The sequence below is a fragment of the Epinephelus lanceolatus genome, chromosome 4 (genome assembly GCF_041903045.1).
Source record: "Epinephelus lanceolatus isolate andai-2023 chromosome 4, ASM4190304v1, whole genome shotgun sequence".
Classification (NCBI taxonomy): Eukaryota; Metazoa; Chordata; class Actinopteri; order Perciformes; family Serranidae; genus Epinephelus; species Epinephelus lanceolatus.
In genome coordinates, this window is record NC_135737.1 from 37,555,171 (window position 1) to 37,575,413 (window position 20,243).

Consider the following 20,243-nt stretch of genomic DNA (forward strand, 5'->3'; position numbering starts at 1 on the left):
AGCTGATAGTGTATGTCTATCTCGCTTAGTCAAAGTTTGTATTGACACAGATCAAACAGACCCTCAAGGCAAAGTAGATATGGACAAGAAGAGGCGCTCATGTCTCATTTAGAGTCCTCCGTGAGGGAAATTAGATGCTAGAAAAAGAAATTACAGTCACGTATGTACACTGATATTCTTTTTGTGTCACAGTAAAATAATGACTCAGGGATTTAAAATGAGATCTCAGCCCCTCTTTATCTGCCCAGCTCTGTGGCCCAGATACTGCTGCGGAGAGAAAAACAGTCGCTCTTTTAAACGTTTGAGACGTCTGTGGGCACATGGAGAAAGTTTTCTTCCACCCACACAGGGGACAAGTTTCAACAAGCCGAGCTTAACATACAGTGTTTGAAAAGGAAGGTGGGGAGAGGAAAGAGTTATTGCTTTAACAACTAAAAACCACATGCACATTCATTTTTGTGCTTCAAACTACAAGGGAGCAGCAGGACATGGGCTCGCACTCATTATCGTGACGTTCGTGCTGAGTGTTTCAACACTTGTAACAACAGTCTCAGTTTTTCTGAATGACAATCTTCAAAAGGCAAAAAATGGTCTTTGCCGGGGTTTCTGATTGTCACACAAAGCCTTTGTAGTATTCCTGCCCAATTCCACTGCCGAAACTAAGTGTTGAATATTCATATTCCAAAATTGTGTTGTCTCTGTGTTGGCAAATAACCTCTCTGTGGCACAGTTCTGATGATGGGCTAAAAAAGGAGGTGGTTGATGAGTTAAGCATGAGGGAAATATAAGGCTTCTTGATCCACTTTTTGGGACACTGAGAAGTCTGAACAAGTCACATGGTGTATTAAAGCCAACCAGCCCCTGCATCTCCCGGTGTCCAGAGAAAACAGTAACAACGTTACTTAAGGGGCTCCTCGGAGCTGATTCTGTCACAGTTTTACAATCCTGGCTGCTTGTTACACCCCGTTCAAACGCTCTCCCTCCCCTGGTGGTCAGACGTGGGTCTGCATGCGCTTCTGGAGTGGCCGGGTGAGGTCTGAGTTCTGCGAGGAGGACTGGGAATAGTGGGAGGAGGAGGAGGCTGACGCCTTGCTGTCTTTATCGAACTGCACGTAGCCGTCCGGCTTACTGTAGCTGCTGACGCTGCTGTCACACTGCGTGTCAATAAAAGAGCTGGAGTCGCTGAGCGAGCCGCGCTGGAACTCCCGCTCACACAGCTCAATAGAGCTGCTGCCCATGCCCAGCACGAAGCGTTGGCTGTAGTCATAGAGACGGTTGGGACCTGCTCCCAGAGTGGAGTAGATGTTGGTGAAGGACATGCCCGTTGGTACCCGCTGTTTGCCCAGGGTACCTGTGTTGGTGGGGTTCCTCACCTCGGTGGACTGATTCCCAGCCATGGTGGGCGTGTGATGCTCCTTAAAGGTATTGACACTGTAGTAGCCATTTGTAGGATCCTATTGAAAAACACAGGAAAGAAAGATTATTATCACGATTATGATCAATTTTTTTTCCTAAGCTTTACGTAATAGCAAATCAATATTGGAGAAAAGGGGGAAACTAAACCACTGCCTTTTTTATATGCCTTTACATTTCATTTTCTCAAAACACAACTGGAGCCAAGGTCAAACTGGCAGTAATTACCTTTCAGATTTTGAATAAATAAGAAAACAGGCTGCCGTGTTCATCATGAGAAAGAAATAGAAAACAGTGGCGAAGCTTAGTGCTAGGATTTAGTCAGCCCCCACGCTAACCTTAAAATCGTGTTTCTTGCTAATTAAGCAGGCCTTGATGATTCATAGTTTGGCATCCAACGTGTCACTGCAAAGTTCACTAACATACCAGCTTTAATTGGACCTAAATGGATTGTAGTGTCTGTGATTTCATGTTTGCACTGAAATAGCTTCTGAGGCTACAGCTGTGCCACTTGTTTGTCTGCTCAGCGGCAGGCACCGTGCTGTTGCTAAGGGTCCAGTTAGGGCATTAGTGTGTGTGTGTGTGTGTGTTTTTATGTCCTCTTGTGAATGTATGTGAATGTCAAGCCTAGTGAGCATGGTGGCAAATCCCAAAGGAAGAATGCTTATAATGGGGAAATGAGAGAGACAACCTGAGAGGATTCTCGTTATGCTTGTCATTATCAGACAGCAGACAGGGAGATTGTTTGCGCCTGGCCTTCATCTCTTGTTCAGTCCCCCCTGTGCTCTCGCCTTGTGCACGCTGTCATTAACTAGGATCAAAAAAAAATCTGGCCCCAGGGGGAGCAGGTAAGCAGGCAAACACAACAGAAGCGCACTCCAGAGAGCCAACGCCAACATCCGTTTGGACAAAGGGACTAATGAACAGGTCAGAATGTGTGATAAGCACCAGTGTGCTGCAGAATCTCAACGCACATCACCTATATCACCCATACAGGGTCAGAATGATATCATCTTTGTTAAATATAAACTGCAGCATGAGAATGCATCTTCATCCTATTCTACATCCACAGCCATCGACAGTCATGTTGACAAGAATGCAGGTCATAGGTGGAAGAAACACCTGCTGAGATAATGTGCTGTGCTTGATTTACCGATGCATTTACATGAAAAACTACAACAGAGTTCTTCTTAAGGTATAGTAAACACTTTCACCACACTTTTGAATAAATTCAACAGAAACTTGCTCATAAATATTGAGAATTTATCTTGCATAAGGGCAGGATGTGGAAACAAATTGCTGCTCCGCTGTATTTCTAAAAGATTTAAAAGCAGTGTGCAGGATTTAGAGGGATATACTGGCAGAAATGGAGTATGATAAAATGTTTCCTTTGGTGTATAATCACCTGAAAATAATAATCATTCTGTTTTTGTCACCTTAGAATGAGCTGTTTATATCTACATAGGGAGCCGGTCCTCATCCATGAAGATGTTTCTACAGTAGCCCAGATTGGACAAACCAAACACTGGCTCTAGATAGCACCATTTGAAGTTGGCAGCCCCTCCATGACAAGCAATTTCGGAAAAACATCTATTTTCTAACGCAAAACCAATTTATTCAGTGTTTTTTCTGGTTTAAATCATCCAGTCTGTTTGTCTTATCCATAGGATGAGACTCCTATGGATAATTTGGCTCTTTATAAAGACCTCCTGAACATCAGGATCTTACGTTATCCGAGAAAAAGGTGAGTTTTATCAGTGTTTCGTCACTTAAAATCACCGGGTCTGTTTGTTTTAGAGAGGAGGAGAGCTCTGTGGATAATTCGGCTCTTGGTAAAAACCTCCCAAAACAATGAGCATTGAAGGATCCCAACCAGGATAAGCTTAAGCTGGTTGCACTCTGCCGTTCTCACTGCTAGATGCCACTAAATCCAACTAAATCTTACACACTGGACCTTTAAAGACAGACAACAGAGTACAAAAAACTCTCAAGTATTTTATTTTTCTGCTCTTGACAGTTGGACTGGAAATAAGACAGTATACAGAATATAGTGGTGTAACAGCTACAAGCAAAGAATAATTGACTAATTTGAATGAAACCTTGTAATTATGATTTTGCAGGTGGCTTTACTACAGTAGAATAAAACACACATAGAAGGGAAAGGTGTCCTTCACTTGAAGTTAGCCTCTCAGGGAGTGAAAAAGGGCTTTAAACATGAATCTGTAACAATCTGCCAAACTGCGTGCGGATCATTTATTGCAAGAGTTACAAGTGGTAAAGTGCTTTCATGTGCGATAGGAGAACTGAAAGCAAAGCGCCTCGTCGTCTGAACAGACTGATCCATTCACTGCCATGTAAATGGGCGGACGGCTATAAATAGCTCTAAAGTCCTTTTTTATTACATTCATTGAATCCTGGCTGCGCTGAATAAGACACATTTGGTCGGATCTGACCACGCTGACATTTTAGTATTTTTTTCATATGCACAGAACTGGCCTGCATACAGGCTCCAAAAGGTTTATGGAGCAGGACTTTTGATATTAAGGGACGAACACATGGAGTGGATGTCATTGATCAAACAGCGGATTGAGCACATTGGGTCAGACTCATATATCAAGTTTCTAAAAATAGCATTATTGTCTTTTGTTACCTGCCACCAGAGGGGTCGAAACTGGGCTGTGACTCACACTGTGTTTACTCATTCTTTTTCACATTTTGATTGTGACACTGCCCATCTAGCGGTGATGTAATCAAAATGAGTACTTTAGCTGCAGCTGGTTGTAAAGATTACATCATCTGGTGTAACACAGTGGGTCAGTATATTAGATACGGTGTGATTTAGATAACATGATGAGCGTCTTATTGAATTTCCTCAGGATGGTAAATGACACATTGCCAGAGTTTATCCTAAATTTAGCTTAGCTTTTACAATCAAATTACAATCCCATAAAATTTCAGTGTGTGTTATAAGCATTGTCGTCTCACAGCAAGAGGGTTCCTGGTCCAAACTCAGGGTAGGGGGTTTGAACCCCAGGGTGGGGGAGCCCTCTTGTGTGGAGTTTGCATGTTCTCCCCATGTCAGCGTGGGTTTTCTCCAGGTACTCCAGCTTCCTCCCACAGTCCAAAGACATGCAGGTTAATTGGTGACTCTAAATTGGCTGTAGGTGTGAATGTGAGCGTGAATGGTTGTCTGTCTCTATAGCCCCTTTTACACTGCCAGATTTTCGGCGAATGTTGGGCTGTTTTGCCGGCAAGCTGCGAGCATTTAGACACACAGAGCCGGATTGGCGAGTTGATCCGAGGTGCCCAATTTTCCGCCTCGTAGGGTAGACATATTGGCGGAACCGTTTTGGTTTAAAAATTACGAGGCGCCCTTCCGCCACGGGAGGGGCTGTTGATGACTTGCGGGAGGAGCTGTTGATGACACCGCACCTGCGAGCCACTAAAGCGGTGGATAAACAGGAAACAGCTGATAGTAGGAATGAGCAGCTAGTAGCAAGAGGGAAAAGCAAACCTGACAGACACTGTAAAGATGAGCAACTGGGGAGACAAGGAATTGCGCGCCCTCCTTGTCCTAGCAAACAAAGAGGCCATTAACCGTCAGATGACGGGGACGGGGATTTATGAGAGAATCGCCGAAGGACTGAGCAGCTGCGGCTTCCCTCCCACGTCACTGTTTACGTCACACGCTGAGCTACACGTTGTTACTTGCTTACGCCCCCATTGCCCCGAAAAAGGCGCATTCTGTATAAACAAAGTAGGCAGGCGGCATTTTGCTGCACTCCCGATTTTGTTTTTATACAGCCAATGCTGAAAGAAGACTGATTGGGCTTTCCTGCAAATTTGCACAATTCCTAATTAAAAAGGGCTTATGTGTCAGCCCTGTGATAGTCTGGCGACCCGTTCAGGGTGTACCCCGCCTCTCACCCAATGTCAGCCCTTAACCCCCGACAGGATTAGCGGTTAAGGAAAATGAACGAATGGATGTTTTGATACTTTGATACAAGTGTAGATTGAGTCTACCAAAATCAAAAAAGAAAGAGCATGGTAACAGTGTATACTCTGGGATGGAGTAGGGGAACCTGAGTATCTAACAGTAATGTTGCAAGAAAGCAAGTAATGTCTCTGCCCTGATATTACAACCCTAGGACCAAAAAGAGCTGTATGTATTGTTATTAAAGGTGAAACAAACTAAACTTTCCTGGGCGAGATACTCAGGCTGTTCTTAATAGACTGGAGAGGTTCACAAGTTTATCTGCAGGTCCCAGTGGTTTTGATTTGACAGACACATTAATGGAAACAGAATGATGCTTTAAAGTGTGCCGAAGAAGATTTTTAAAAAAGAAAAGTATTTTCCAAATTCAGTATTGACTACTAAATCACTAAATGGGTTACAAATGCTGCTGAGAGCAAAATCAGTGCACCTTATAAACACTCAACACTTTCCCCAGTCCTATATGTGCTTTAAAACATCCGAATCCCATCTTTATGGTATAAGTAACACTTTAAGTAACTTAAAAAACAGCTTAAGGGCCAACCAGCCTCTGATTTCTTGAACCACCTTTGATGAGAGACTAATTAATAAAAATTATACCCCCAACTTGAGTCATTTTGCCTCTGGATTTATCCTTGGAAAATCATGTGTAGCAAGAGGGGGATTAATGCTTTTCTGCTATTTTGGTACCAGAGTTAAAGACCACCCTCTACCCCAAAGGCGTTCTCTCTCACCACGTTTTACCCGCCCCTGTGTGGTCGTTGTTCACGAGTTGTACCTTAATGTGCTGATACTCCTTCTCTTCCTCTTGTAATACCTCCAGCTGCTTCAGAACAGACTCCTGCTGGAACTCTCCTCGTTCAACCTGCAAAGGAATCAAGAAAAGAGTCTGTGTAGTTTCCGAAACTCTTCCACTCAGAGTAAAAAGATGTTTTGAGATGGAAGGATTTCACTTTCATCACTTGTTCTCCTCTTTTATTATCAGTCAGACATGTTTCACCTTCACTCAGGGCTGGCAGGGACCATTAATAATGTATCCGTGAATATCTTTTATTTATCTCAACAAAATGCATATTTGTAAGGTAGCTAAGCTCATTTCCCTGCACTAACATCAAGTGCTGACTGTATTAAGAATTTCTGAAAGAAAATGTAAAACCTCACACTGCAAATAGCCCAGCCCTGGAGCAAACTGCATGATAACCAAAACACTGGTACAGTTCCAAAGAGGAAACAGTTCTTTGTGTGTCTAGGAGGCATGTAGATACAGAAGTACACCCACTGTAGGATTACCCAGTATGCATCAGCATCTGCATAGTTACAATGTACTGGGGCCTGTTCCGCTCATAGGACTTGGCAACATATTGATAAATATAGACCCTATGCCTTGACTACAGCACATCTAAACGCCTTTCTGTTCTTCCATTACTCAAACATAACATATTGCATGGGAAATAGCAATGACAATAGCATTCATTATTTTAAGAAAGACAACAAATTTAAACATAAAAAACATAGTTGAGATGTTGAGAAATGGAAAAGTAGTATGTTGCGACACTCACACTCACCATCAGTTGTTTCATGGAGGTGTGTTCTTCGTTTTCTCGCGCCGCGTTGTGGTCTTTGTGCACAATCTCCACCCGGATGTCATTTTTCGCCGACACCACTCCTTTCAGATCTGGCAGAAACAGATGACACATATATCTCAATAAGCTGGATAAACACCATCCTGTATTTGTTGACATTATAATTTCCCCCCAGTGCAGTTTGCAGTATTACAGAATTTAGCAAAGATCCCTGGGTTTGGTTTGTGAGAGCTCCCCCAATTTCCCGAAAAACAATACAAATCATTATTAATCATTTGTTTCCTGCCAACACAAGATTATCTTTTTTTCTGCATACATATGCAATCTCACACAGCCTTTCCACGGATGGCTCATTCTGTTCGGGACAATGCTGATGATACTGTCATATAACAAAGTCTTACTTTCTGTCTTAATTTTGCTTGCAAGTTCTCTCTGGTGAGCACAGATGGAGACGGGCAGTGAGGGCATAACCAGGTGCGCTTCCTCTGTAGTATACAGACAATAGACATGCTGAAGGGACCAGTAGCACAAATTGGTTCTTGGATAGAGACAGTGGCTGACTGTCTCTAACCTGAGTCACTTGGTACATGGGTGGGTGGCAGTGAACATAGCGCAGGATGTAAATAGCCTCAAAAGCGAATGCAGCCAAACTGAGATTGCATGAAATGAGCCCTTATTACAATCTGGCTATCTCTGCACCACAAAAAGATGTCCATCACAAACAGTGTTCCAGCAATTTATCTTGTGTCAGAAAATTTCTTGCAGCAGCTGGCAATGTAATCTTGTTTTTTTTTTTTTTTTTTTTTTTAAATAGATTCTCCATTTTTAAGAAACCTGCAGACAACCAAACTCCTGCAAGCAGATGAATGAAAACAATATCTGCATCCGCATAGATGGACATTTTTTTCTGGGGTGCCTGGGGGCGATACAGTACTTTGGCATGCATGCTTCAATGGATGTAACAGTGGAAGAGGAGACGTACTTCTCTGGGAGCGGGTGCAACAGAACGCTCCAATGGTGCCCATGAGGACAATGAGGGCCACAAAAGCTCCCACAGCAATGCCGATGATCACCGCCACTGGGAGAGATTCTGCAGAGAGCAACAAAGAGAAATGTCCTACAATAACACACGACAAACATCTCAAATGTGCGTCAAATTCAATATAGGGCACATGACGGAGAGTACAGAACAGCAAGCAGGTATAATGTAGAGGCCACTTTTCTCTGTCTGGCACATACATGCGCCAGTTCTCCTCTGCTCTGCCTCTTTTCTGTCTCTGCAGCAAACAGGAACTAAGAGGAGATATGCTATATTTCATCCCTCTAAGTGACTTTGACATTATCCCTGAGGCACAAGGCTAGGAAATAAAAATACACAGACACAGTGCCAAAGGAAAAAAAGAAGAAAGAAAAAAAAGTTGTGTACTGAAAACGAAAAGTTATTACCAAACCTTTTGTTATCGGGGTGGGTAAAGATTTTCCCAACTAATATTGTCTCATTATCCTACTGTCTAATAACTTTTAATTTACACTCATTTAGCCTAATAGAAGCCTTTCACCCAGGGCTTTTATTTTCATTGAGTAGAGCGCGAGGCTGTGTGCATTAGTTTAGGCATAATCATGTTTGTGTGTTTCTGCAAGGATGTTATAGTGCATTTGCGACTAGGAAGAGATTAAACCTGCATCTATATGCCGCTCCAACATTAAAGGTTCTCATTAAAGCACACTTTAATGACCTGAGTTACCAGCCCACGTTTATGACCTTCTCGCATTTTAAACAAATGCAAAACAACCAAGTGCTCTTCCTACACCATTAAAGCCTATTTAATGTCTTCATTGATCAATGTCACTTTCACATAAGCAGCTTATAATTTATCATTTGCGATAAGTGGATAGAAAACACTGCTTCCCCTACCGTAGAGGGGAAAAGGTCAACAGATAGAAAGGATTCATTCTTTTAATCAATAGAAACAGGGGGTGTTGTAAGTCGCTCTTTTACATCGAGAAAGCAGGACGCGCAGCGCATTTTATGTTCAGCATGCAGTTTATGCTAAAGGTCACGAGTTCAGATTACCAGACTCATTTGTTAGGAATTCATCAGTGTCATCAGCACATTAACTGTACATCAGACATTTCAGAATTTAGCCCACGCAGTCTAGCTTTGTGTTTTCATCTTTGGTTTCAAGTTGATAAAATTTTTAAAAACTTTTTTCAAATAGAATATATATCGAAATGTTGTTTATGTGTATATAACTGCTGTATCAAAGTTAAAAATGGCTATATAATGTACTAAAATCTATGTGTCCACGTGTCTTAATTGTTTTTGTGTATCAACATGATTCATAGATGACCAATGCATTATGAAATCACGCCTCATGCATACTTACACATGTACGCAAAAACACATTTGCACATGAACATACTAACAATCACTGTACAGTCACAGGCTTAGAGTCACAGGGCAGGCACAACCACAGTGATGCACACGAAACTCTACAGCTTGGTTCTCGTCTACCATCCATCAATATCTAGAAAACCACAGTCACGTGATTCGAAGAAGAGGAAGGTGGAACCTGTCGAACCTTGGCTCCCACCTTGTTCCTTAAGGCGTATGATCTCGGTGTCCGAGCCAAAGCTGTTCCACGCGGTGCAGTTGTAGATGGTCTGGAAGTCAGCTGGGACGATGTTACTCATGGTCAGTGTGGAGATTACTCCCTCTTCTGTGGTGACGGTCTCCACGGTGTAGCGGCCAGATGTCCCAGACTCCAACACGGTTTCCTTCCATGACCAAGCCTGAGAAAAGACAGAGGATAAACAGATGTATTGTGTATGAGATTTTTAGCATTAGCAGCAATGTAGAGCAGTGTTTTATCGCATGTGTTCATGTATTGTTTATATTTCTCATTGTACAAGTTGGGAAAGAAGGAGACACAGCAAATGAATATGCATTGGTGATCCCCTGACCTTTCCTCTAGCACTACCACTAGGGTGACATTTCTGTTTTTTTTAGGGAAATATATTATCAACTATTGGATGGAATGCCATGAAATTTGGTTTGACATTCATGCCCCATTTCAGGATACATTTTAATACTTCCTAACTTTTCATCTAGCACCACCAGCAGGTGGAAGTTTTAATTTGCAAGTTCAGTTCATGACCAATCAAATGATGTGCTTGTGCGCTAATGTGCAAACATTAGCATTTTTATTGGGAACTTGTTACCATAGTGGCATTAGCATTTAGCTCAAAGCATTGCTGTGCCTACGTAAAGCCTAACTGTACGTTCAAACCAACAGCGTCCAGAGCTTCCAAAACGGCGGAAGTCATTAATTTTCAATGAGAGCCTGGCGACTTGGGGGATTTGGGCGACCTGGTCATCAGCCACGTGTCTTGGGCGACCAAAGTGACCGGAGCGGGTCCGGAGGGGAGTTAAAACCTGTTTAACTTTATGGTAATGAGCTCTGATGCGGTTCAGCAACAACCAGATGTATGTATGTAGTTTTGGGTCCTACAGCACACTTGTTCCGACAATGGATATCGAGAAGTTGATTACTTGAGTTGGCGCCCACTCAGCCCTTTATAATGTGTCGCTGTTCGGTTACAGAAACCAAAATAAAAAGAATGAGGCTTGGGACCGCGTTGCAGAGGTAGTTGGTTGGTCTGGTGAGTTTTAAAGTGTGTAATGTTAGTAATAGAGGAGAGAATTGCAGGGTAATGTTGCGACGTAGCATGCAAGTCTTCCTGGCTTGGTGTGAATGGGATGACATACTGCGTCCATGAGAGACTTTGCCTCTTTGGAAGCTTCTGGTTTGAACGTACAGTCACAGAGCTGATAGCATGACTGTAGACTCTTAAAGACTTTAAGTAAGACATATATACATAGGCATTAAGGAGGCCTACACACAATACAAAACACACATGTTGACAATGGAATCTATGTTTGCACAGTTGAAAAGCCACAGCCAGGAAGCTTGCTCATATGTTAAAGGCTAACAAGCTATCTAATACAGTCGGTGACTAGAAGAATAGAAACATGTTCAACTCTTAACCTGATAACAACTACCATATGTTATGGCAGTGATGGAACAAGACACCTGCAGTAGTATTAAAGCTTACCAAGCAAATGCACAACTACCCAGTGTTTATCGGTGAATCCTCCCTTCAGTGTGTGATTGCGTTCATTGGGAGGTGTTTAATGGGATGGTGCTAACCTGCAATCATTATTTGATTTCACCTATATGTTGGATGATTCTTGCACTCTGTCAGACAGCTTTGTGTTGCCAACGGTAGCCCACACATCTCCATGGAAACACACAATGACCATGAATAGATGAACTTAGTGCTCTGCAGTAATAAAGGCATAGGTATAAGGTGAGATACTGGTCACTGAGCAGACATCGGCTCATTGTGCTTAATTAGTAGTTTAATGATTAAGGGAAGTATCAGAGTGGAATGAATCTGATGTTAAAGTAAAGACACTGTGTTATCTTTAAAATGTTGTGGTTTTTTTTCTGGCTGTTTGCTGCTGTTCATCTCATTTGACAATCTGCCAACTCACTGATATCCCTGGCATCTTCAGCATTCTTTGAGCTGATGTCTAATGGATAATTGCAAATTGCTTGTACTGTAGGCAGATCTCCTCTCACTGCTGGGTTTGAATTACAGCGCTCTTTGGAGTGGGCTGCTGGGAGACTCTAAACAACCATTTGTAGAGCAGTGATGGCTTTGAATTAGAGAAATATAAGTAGGTACTGTAGGGCAGGAGATACAGTGTATTTGAATATGGTAAATTATTATGATGGCAAAAGAAGGATGAGCTTAAAATGTTCTTCAGAAAGAAAAAAGATTACACCTTAAAAACAATAACAAAACTTTTAATTTCATTAATGATTCAGTTCCTTAAGGTTCTGAATTGTTAGAAGAAAATTTCTCTTACTGTGAATTGTGATGTCAAATGGGTACATGCATTGCATTGGATGCTAATTTTGTATGTGTTAAATAAATATTAAAAAAATGTTAACATGTTTTCAAATGACACCGTTGTTGTATTAAAATTCATTTCAAATCAATTAACATTTGGTGTCTCTCTGACAGACAGCAACTCAAACAGAATATTTTGAATTAATGTGTTTTGAAATACTAGCAAAACAAAATGTCAAAAAACTGAGGGGGTTTGAGATTTTTGCAGGGCATAATAGGTAAAAGGAAGTGATGGATGTGACACATGATGGACTAATGTGAAGTGGCATTGCCACTTCGAGTGATGTGGATGAGGGGTACGCAGGAAAACAATAGATATTTGCATATACTAGGCTTATTTATGCAGTGCTATGGTAATGTAGCACGAGCCATTTAGTGGCTGCTTTTGTTCAAGGCTATAGTGAGAATTACATTGTTAGTTTTTGCTGATTTTAAATGAACAAACAAGGAAATTCATTACACTGGGTAAGAAGCGAGAAAGACAAATTGATACTCAGGGGATAAACAACACATTCAACTTCAAGCTTGCAGTAATGGACAGGTGGCTAAATAGAGTTGTGAAATACAGTGTTAAAGTGTTACAAATTTTGGCGTGTTTCAAGAATGCTGTTAATTGACTTCTCAGATACAAAATGACTAATGTGAAGAGCTTTCCTTGCCCTTTTTTTTTACAGAATATTTTTGTGGAGTTCTTCTTTATCTGGGTCTAAGAATAAAGGATGTTGTGTTTTAAAGCCATGTGCAGTGTGTGGGAATAAATGGTCTCTAACAGTAAGCATTGCAAATTGCAACCAGCTAAAACTTCCTGTTAGAATTCTGACAGTGTTTATTGTTCAAGAGGTTTTAATTGAGAGCCGAATAGTCTGCAGAGGTCCAGAGGGGCTGCTCACTACAGTCGTTGATGCAAAAACGCGAATGGCCCATCAAGACCCAGTGTTTGGTTTGTCCATTTTGGGCTACTGTAGAAGCATGGCAGTGCAACATGGTGAACTCCATGGTCGAGGTCCAGCTCCTATGTACATATAAACGTCTCATTCTATGGTAACAAAAACACAAGAGTTCTTATTTTCAGATGATTATACACTAAATAAAATATTATTATGTTATACTTAATTTCTGCCTATATACAGTATATCATCCTAAATTCTACACACTGGACCTTTAACTTGCTGTAACCACATCTCAGGTTTCACATCTGTAATTTCTGTAGACATAAAGCAAAAGAAAGGAATGCTGCACTGTTACTTAAATAAACAATTTGGAATCCAGAATAAACATTTCAGACCCAGCAGCCCGGCCTCCGCATGAGCCCCTCTCAAATAAACCTGATATTAATTATGTTGCTAGTTAATGCTGGACACCAACATAATAAAAACACACATTTGATGACAAAGTATGGCAATTAACCACATGCATATGCACACACACACAGACACACATACACACGCATACAAATTAATAATAAGCACAATGTGAGCTCAGAGAGTACGCTGTTTATATGAGGTCCATAAATCTTAATGGGATCACTGCTAACAGAACATGAGTGTATTTTTTTCATGCCTACCTTTTCATATGAACAAAAATGATGGAGCTAATGCTGTAAAATACTTCAACTTATCTTTACTCATGTATGCTGCCTATATGTAGTTAACAAATCAATAGTGCAGTCGGGCATTATGTCAATAGCTCAGTCAAGCATTGTATTTCAGACACAGATATTAAAGAGTGGTCATTATTCAGTCTAATCTGCATCGTTCAAGCACCATAGATCCATAAAATATCTACACATGAAGGTGAAGGTGAAAACAGATAATAATAAAAATAAAATTACAGAAATAGTCAAGTGTACTTACAATGCGGTCTGGAGGAGGTGTACTCCGAATGAAACATTTGATTTGTCCTTTTTCTCCGTGTAAAGCTTGCTGAGTCTGTGTACTGGAGATAGTCGGCGGGCCTGGAAAAAAGTACCATAAAAAAAGTTTGAAGATGAGTTCCAGAAATTGAAACATGAATAATTAAATTCATTTTCAGTCTCAGGTCATATGACAATTCTGCCCAATGGAGTTTTTGTGGCACATTATACCCTAACTGCTGTCCTGTTCCACACAGTAACACCTGAAGTGTTCAGTAATTTGGGACTCATGGGGAAGATTGTGTTGCAGCGTGATATGAACATGCCTCATCCCTCGGTACAATCTACCCAAGGACACGGCAGGACTGAATGAAGGGCATGAGTGGGGGCCTAGACCTCATTCTGGATCAAGAAATTGTTGATTTATGGCTGGCTTGATTTCTCCCATGGAGATAAACGTCGGTGGAGAGTGCTACAGCAGTTCTTTCGAGCGTAATCAGCACTACACAGATGGAAAGAGAAAAAAATGCCATTGTGCGGAGATAACACACTTGTCGCAGTGTATAACCTCAATCAATTTGCTTGCAGCAAATTTGACCCCTGAACCAATAGTTTCGCAAAAAGAAAAAAAAAATAAACCACTGAACATTGAGCCACAGCTCTCTATAAACACTCAAAAAAAAAAAAAAAAAAAATCAAAGACAACATCCAGCAAGACACTGTAATTACGCCTCCTATAACCTCTATACAATGTTTGTGTGAGCTTTATGTTTCTTAGATGATAATTTTGATTAAATGGAATGGCTTTGTTATAATTACAGGGTTTGTTCAATCAACACGAGTTGCAGGTAAAGGACTTGGAGCCAGCATGTGTTAAACCTTGGTCAGGCTACAAGATCTTGCCTGACAAGGGCAGCTCAGCCTAAACGACTGGTCTGCTTGCCATCTGGTCTGGAGGCTGTTCACACCAGGTGACAGCACTAATATGAAGACAAGATGTCACACATGACCCAGTTCTGTCTTTCAAGTGTATTTTCCCTTTGGTCTCAAAGAGCCCACTGTAAGTGGAATTTCAGAGGAGCCAAGTACAGAGGCAATAGTTTCCATTTACCTTAATCTTATATTTAAATACATTCAATTACAGTGCTAGAAAAACACTGTGGAGAAATTCTGTATATGATCCAAGCATATTTTTTATTTTACATAAGGTAATTCCAAGAAAAGTTGTGTAGCAGTTCGCCAAGAGTGTAATGAAGACAGCTGGTAATCTTGCTGATTCAAACTACATGAGAATGAATCGTGTTTTTGTTCAGCTTATTTTCTCTTTCAGTATTTTTTCTCATCATGTTTTCTTGCGTTTAGGTGTTGTTTGCTGTTTGTATTTAACTGCACAATTCTGATGTGCAGTGTTGATGTTTATGATTTTTTCTTTGCGCTTGAATGGCTTTTCCAACAGTCGCTCAAAGACTCAAGATATGGGCCTATTCACAAGACAGTCCGCGCTCACCGAAAAAATGACCACACGGGTGGAGCATGCAAGGCGGTGCTCTCAAGCGGCTGTAGTGATTCCTACAGGAGCAGAGGAGGAAGTGACGTGATGTAGCCATCCTGTTCTCATTCTGAATCTACTTTTCATGGCGGCATGATATGCCACCAGTCGAACTGATGGCACTAGTCACGGCACTATGATACGTGGATGGATGGTGTCACTTCATAATGCGTTGGTATGATAGGCGGCTGGGCAGTGTCAATTGTAAATGCTGCTAGTAACAACTGAAATTCAGGAGCTGGAAAGTCCCTTTAGGATGGATGGAAGGGGAGGTGGATTGGTTCAAGAAACCCTGGACTTTCACCAAGGAGCACAGTGTTTGCTTCCCATATGAATGTAGAGCCAAACCCTAATGTCTTTTTCTTAACCTAACCATGTGCTTTTGTTGATGTCCTGTCCTGCAATGTCAACATCAGACGCAGAAGGATACCTAGCACGTAATATGTAGGCGCAAAATTTCACTGACAAAGCGGCAATATGTGAGGACTTGGGATGAGAATGTGTTGGACGCAGCATATAAACAGACAAAGTCCTCGTAATGTACAAATGCCTAAGAAGGCCTTACAGGGTGGGCGAGAGGGGTGGTGGATGGGTCAAACAAGCACAGGACTTTTACCCAGGAGACCAGTGTTCACATCCGAAAGTCACGTTGACTTCTTGAACAACAACCTTGCATAGTAGCTATGTGCAGCATGCTACGCTAGCGTATGTGACAGTAGTGACAAAAGTAGTTATTTATGTTTTTTTCCTAAACTGAATCAAGTAGTTTTGTTGCCTAAACCTAACCACATAGTTTAAGGGAGGAACTGTAACAGTTTTATGATGCTACAGTAAGAATGTGTTTAAAACTGTGATCATTAGAAAGGCAATATGTAGTTTTGGGGCTGGTCATATAAGTCGTTTTGGAAGTCAGTGGAAACTGCACAAGACAGATACCCAACCACACCCAGCCTGACATAATCAATCATGTCTGAAAAAAATCACATGGGCTTCAATCAGTAGCCTTGAGTTTGTTTACAAGATGACCACATCCTGATTTAAGTGTTCTGGTAAAATTTCCTCTGAGCCCTCCAGACTTATTGTGAGAAAATTCAATTAAACATAACACACGAACAAAGTGACATTATCCCTCTCATCCACCGTTATTTCTATAGATTTAAAAGCTGGTTTTCTAAAGACATGTTCCCACAAAAATAACACAGGGAAATGTTTTTATTTTTTTTAATGGTAAAAAGGCCTTTAACAAAGCTGTTAAAATCAAACATTAAGCATGTCTCTTGTGATGGTTAAGGCTAAGAATGTGGGTTTGAGGGGGTGGCAAGTGAGGCAGCTTCTTGATTAGTGAGACAACTCGCTTCTCCGCCAACTTCCCTCAAACTCCCGCTCTCTGCCATCTCTCTGACGATACATAATTGCAGTTTATTACCTGTCTCTTATTAAAATGAATTAGCATTTTAATGAGACTTTGCCAGATGGCGTCTTGGTATGCTACTGGAGGATGCTGGAAGGCTGCTACCCCTGCAGAATCAATGCTGCAGACAATTTAAGAAAAAAAATATTAAAAGCTGTTCCCCTTCTTTCACTGGTCTGTCAACATGTAGTGACAGTACAAGTACAGCATGCATGTGCTATAGTTCACATAAGGACATTTTTACGTGCATGTATTAACCTGTGATTGGGAGATGAAATGTAAGTATGTGATTTGTATGAACTACGACTGTCTGTACACGACGAGATCGATTGCTTGCAGGCTGCTAAAGGCCGGTGGTAGTGGCTGGGGAGGATCTATTCTATGGATCAGAGCTGCAAATGAGGAATATAATTAGATAGCTTTATCTCACTGGCTCAGCCTGGGTTTAAAGTACGTGCCTGTATGCCTGTGTGTGTGAGTACGTGTTTGCTACTCAGACTATGTGATCAGAGCACAAACACATTGGTAGCAGAGAGGTGGGTGGCACTACAACATCAATGTTAGCAGCAAGGGAGGTAATCAAAACGCTGGGAGCAATGTCTCACTCATTCATTTGAGGAGGTGTTAACTCTGGAGTGGACATTGCAATCTGATTACACAATATCGGTGTGGGTGTCAAAAGGCCGGGGCTCACATTTCCTTCCAAAACCGTGGCATCGGCTTTGAACAAAAGCTTGACATTTCCTCGCTACCTCAGCGCTGCTCTTTTGATTTTTCTGTTTACCTTTGTGATAAAAGAGAACATAAAACAGCTACAGGGCAACTGAAACAAAAGAAAAATGTCTGGTACGGTCACTGGTGGCCACATTTTCCTCAGGGAGAAATCCATGGAGAGTAGATCCTGTCAAAGCTGCCAAGCAGAGATTGATATATTTTTTTTATATTTTTGAATAGTTTAACAGACTTCAGACGGCTCTACTCTGTTTTCAGCATTTTTTTTCTTCTTCTTTTTTACTTTTTGCCTTCAAGCTGATGACAGTTTGTGACGGGTTTCTTTATACAGTCATCTGCTGCAGGCATGCTACTGAAAGTGTTTACATTGAACATACACTGCTACATGTAGCTACATGCTAACATCAGAGAAACACGTAAACTTGGTTGCCAGTGTTGTACATTTCTCCCTGATCTGGCTGTGTTTAGAAGCTTTTATTGGTGAATTCTAATGGGAAAAAGTGTGGCTATACACAACATTCTCCGGTTGCAGGTACACTGCTACATGTAGCTACATGCTAATGTCAGGGAAACATGTAAACTTGGTCGCTAGTGTTTTACATTTCTCCCCGATCTGGTTGTGTTCAGAAGCTTCTATCTGTGAATTTTAATGGGAGAAAGTGCCACTATACACAACATTCCCTGGTTGCAGGTACACTGCTACATGTAGCTACATGCTAACATCAGGGAAACATGTAAACTTGGTCGCTAGTGTTTTACATTTCTCCCCGATCTGGTTGTGTTCAGAAGCTTCTATCTGTGAATTTTAATGGGAGAAAGTGCCGCTATACACAACATTCCCTGGTTGCAGGTACACTGCTACATGTAGCTACATGCAAATATCAGGGAAACATATAATCTTGGCTGCTATTGTTGTTAATTTGCTGGATCATTTTCCTGCTGGAACAAGTCTGGTTGTGTTTAAAAACTTTCATTGGGGATTTTTCATGGTAGCAAGTGCCACTATACTTCAGTAATTCAGGTGTGATGACATTGCAGAGACAATGAGCGTGCAGAAGACCTGGAAATGCTGACCAATCAGAGCAGACTGGGCTTTCTTGAGAGGGGGGCTTTAACAGAAAATGACTAAAATGAAGCTTCTCAGATGGAGGGTAATTACAGGTGTTTTGCACACACAGCATGACAACAATAATGTTGTTTTTGACCATTACAGCATCTTCTAGTAGAAATCTTAAATACAAGCACAAGTAAAATAAGCAGAGTAGGTCCCCAATTTCATACTCGAAATGTAAATACGTAGCTAAAATTATGTGTCCACAAATAGCAGATACATAATTTCCAAAGGAGCATCGCACCAATGATGATTCTGACTATTAACCCCTGTACTTTGAGTCTCGGTTATTTCACACACTCCAGTCATTCTGGGCTGTGTACACAGATTGGTTAGTAAGAGTGAGTGTATTGTTATTACTGCTATTAGTTCAACTATGCTATGCATTAACAGTAGTAGGTCGGAGTGGATGTGGAGCCGCAATCACAAATAATTTCATCTTTATCCTTAATTGGTCAGCAGAGGCAGCCATCATGTTTAACTTCTGCAATAATGCACACTCTCATACCCCCGAATGTTCTGACAGCCTTGCCACATTTGCCTTGCTTTGGCTCGATACATCTTTACAACAGGGACCAAGCTGTATTTTCTCCCCATCTTCTTTCCTGCATGCAGTGTGAGTCATGCTGTCATCATTTCACACTGTGAAATACATTTACAGTAATAACTCTGTACAGATGGCACAGGTCAGAAACACTAAGCATTTTGGTCCCCAGCCACAACTAGTGCTTTATCCAAATTTGCTACTTGTGAAGGGCAATAATGTCTGGATCTGCCTCAAAAACAGTATACAGAATTATAGTTCCACTTCTCTTCCTTGCATTATGCTCACAGCTATCAATTTTAGTAAACAGTAACGGTAGTCTTGAATGATCAGCCAGTGCAATGTCAACACTTGTGTTCAACATTTTAAGGAATTGGATCTCAGAGGGGAAACATGTCAAGAATGAAGACGAGACTGTCTGATAAGGCATTATAAAGGATCTGACTTGTTCTCAGCAGCAAATTCATGATGCTAGACATGAGAACATGCACAGACACAACAATATCATAAAGGAAAATGAGCTCAGAAGAAAGCACACTGACAAGATAGCAGTTTCAATAGGCTGCTACCAAGTGTTTACAATGTGTTGATGTGGTTATTCAATTACATTTCATGTCTCTCTTTGAAAATTGTGCTAACATTCATTCATAGCCTGTGGTTACTTATTTAGTTAACAGGTATATTCTCTTTTTTTATGAGCCTGTGATGAAATTCTAGCTGTCATGTGATTTCTTAACTATTTGACCAGATAAGGATCCAAGGTAAGCTCATTGATTATTAGCAGTGTGAAGTGACCTCTAATGTGCTGGTTGTTTATTTCTAGCCTTCCTTTCCACTTCAGTGAATGTACCAAGACGGATTTCTCAACCATTATGCCCTCCCTGAACAGACAGAGGACACCTTGGAGCTGCTGACCTCAGAGCTGTTGTGGTCCAAAAAACCTTATAAGCCTGCACTTAAATTCCAATATGAGCCATCCTGTTAGAAAACCCCACATGTAGCTTTTTAAACATAGTGAGGGAATAAATTAAAGATATTTTTCCACACGTAAAAAAATGAGTGTGTGTGAGCTGA

General features: G+C 41.2%; 1 protein-coding gene across 8 annotated transcripts in view; it reads right to left on the reverse strand.

Annotated features, from left to right (window-relative positions):
* Positions 1-398: 398 nt before the first annotated feature.
* kirrel3b (kirre like nephrin family adhesion molecule 3b) overlaps positions 399-20,243 on the reverse strand; it is a 183,960-nt gene continuing 164,115 nt past the window's right edge. For 2 of the 8 annotated variants that reach the window (XM_033631553.2, XM_033631549.2), the window contains 7 exons: positions 13,824-13,924; positions 9,573-9,783; positions 7,973-8,080; positions 7,392-7,475; positions 6,967-7,082; positions 6,186-6,272; positions 399-1,454 (listed from right to left, as the gene is read on the reverse strand). In XM_033631553.2, coding sequence (XP_033487444.1) covers positions 993-1,454; positions 6,186-6,272; positions 6,967-7,082; positions 7,392-7,475; positions 7,973-8,080; positions 9,573-9,783; positions 13,824-13,924 — 1,169 coding nt within the window. In that variant the 3' untranslated portion in view covers positions 399-992. The remainder of the gene's footprint in view (positions 1,455-6,185; positions 6,273-6,966; positions 7,083-7,391; positions 7,476-7,972; positions 8,081-9,572; positions 9,784-13,823; positions 13,925-20,243) is intronic. The other 6 variants (XM_033631551.2, XM_033631552.2, XM_033631550.2 and 3 more) reach the window with 6 other exon arrangements.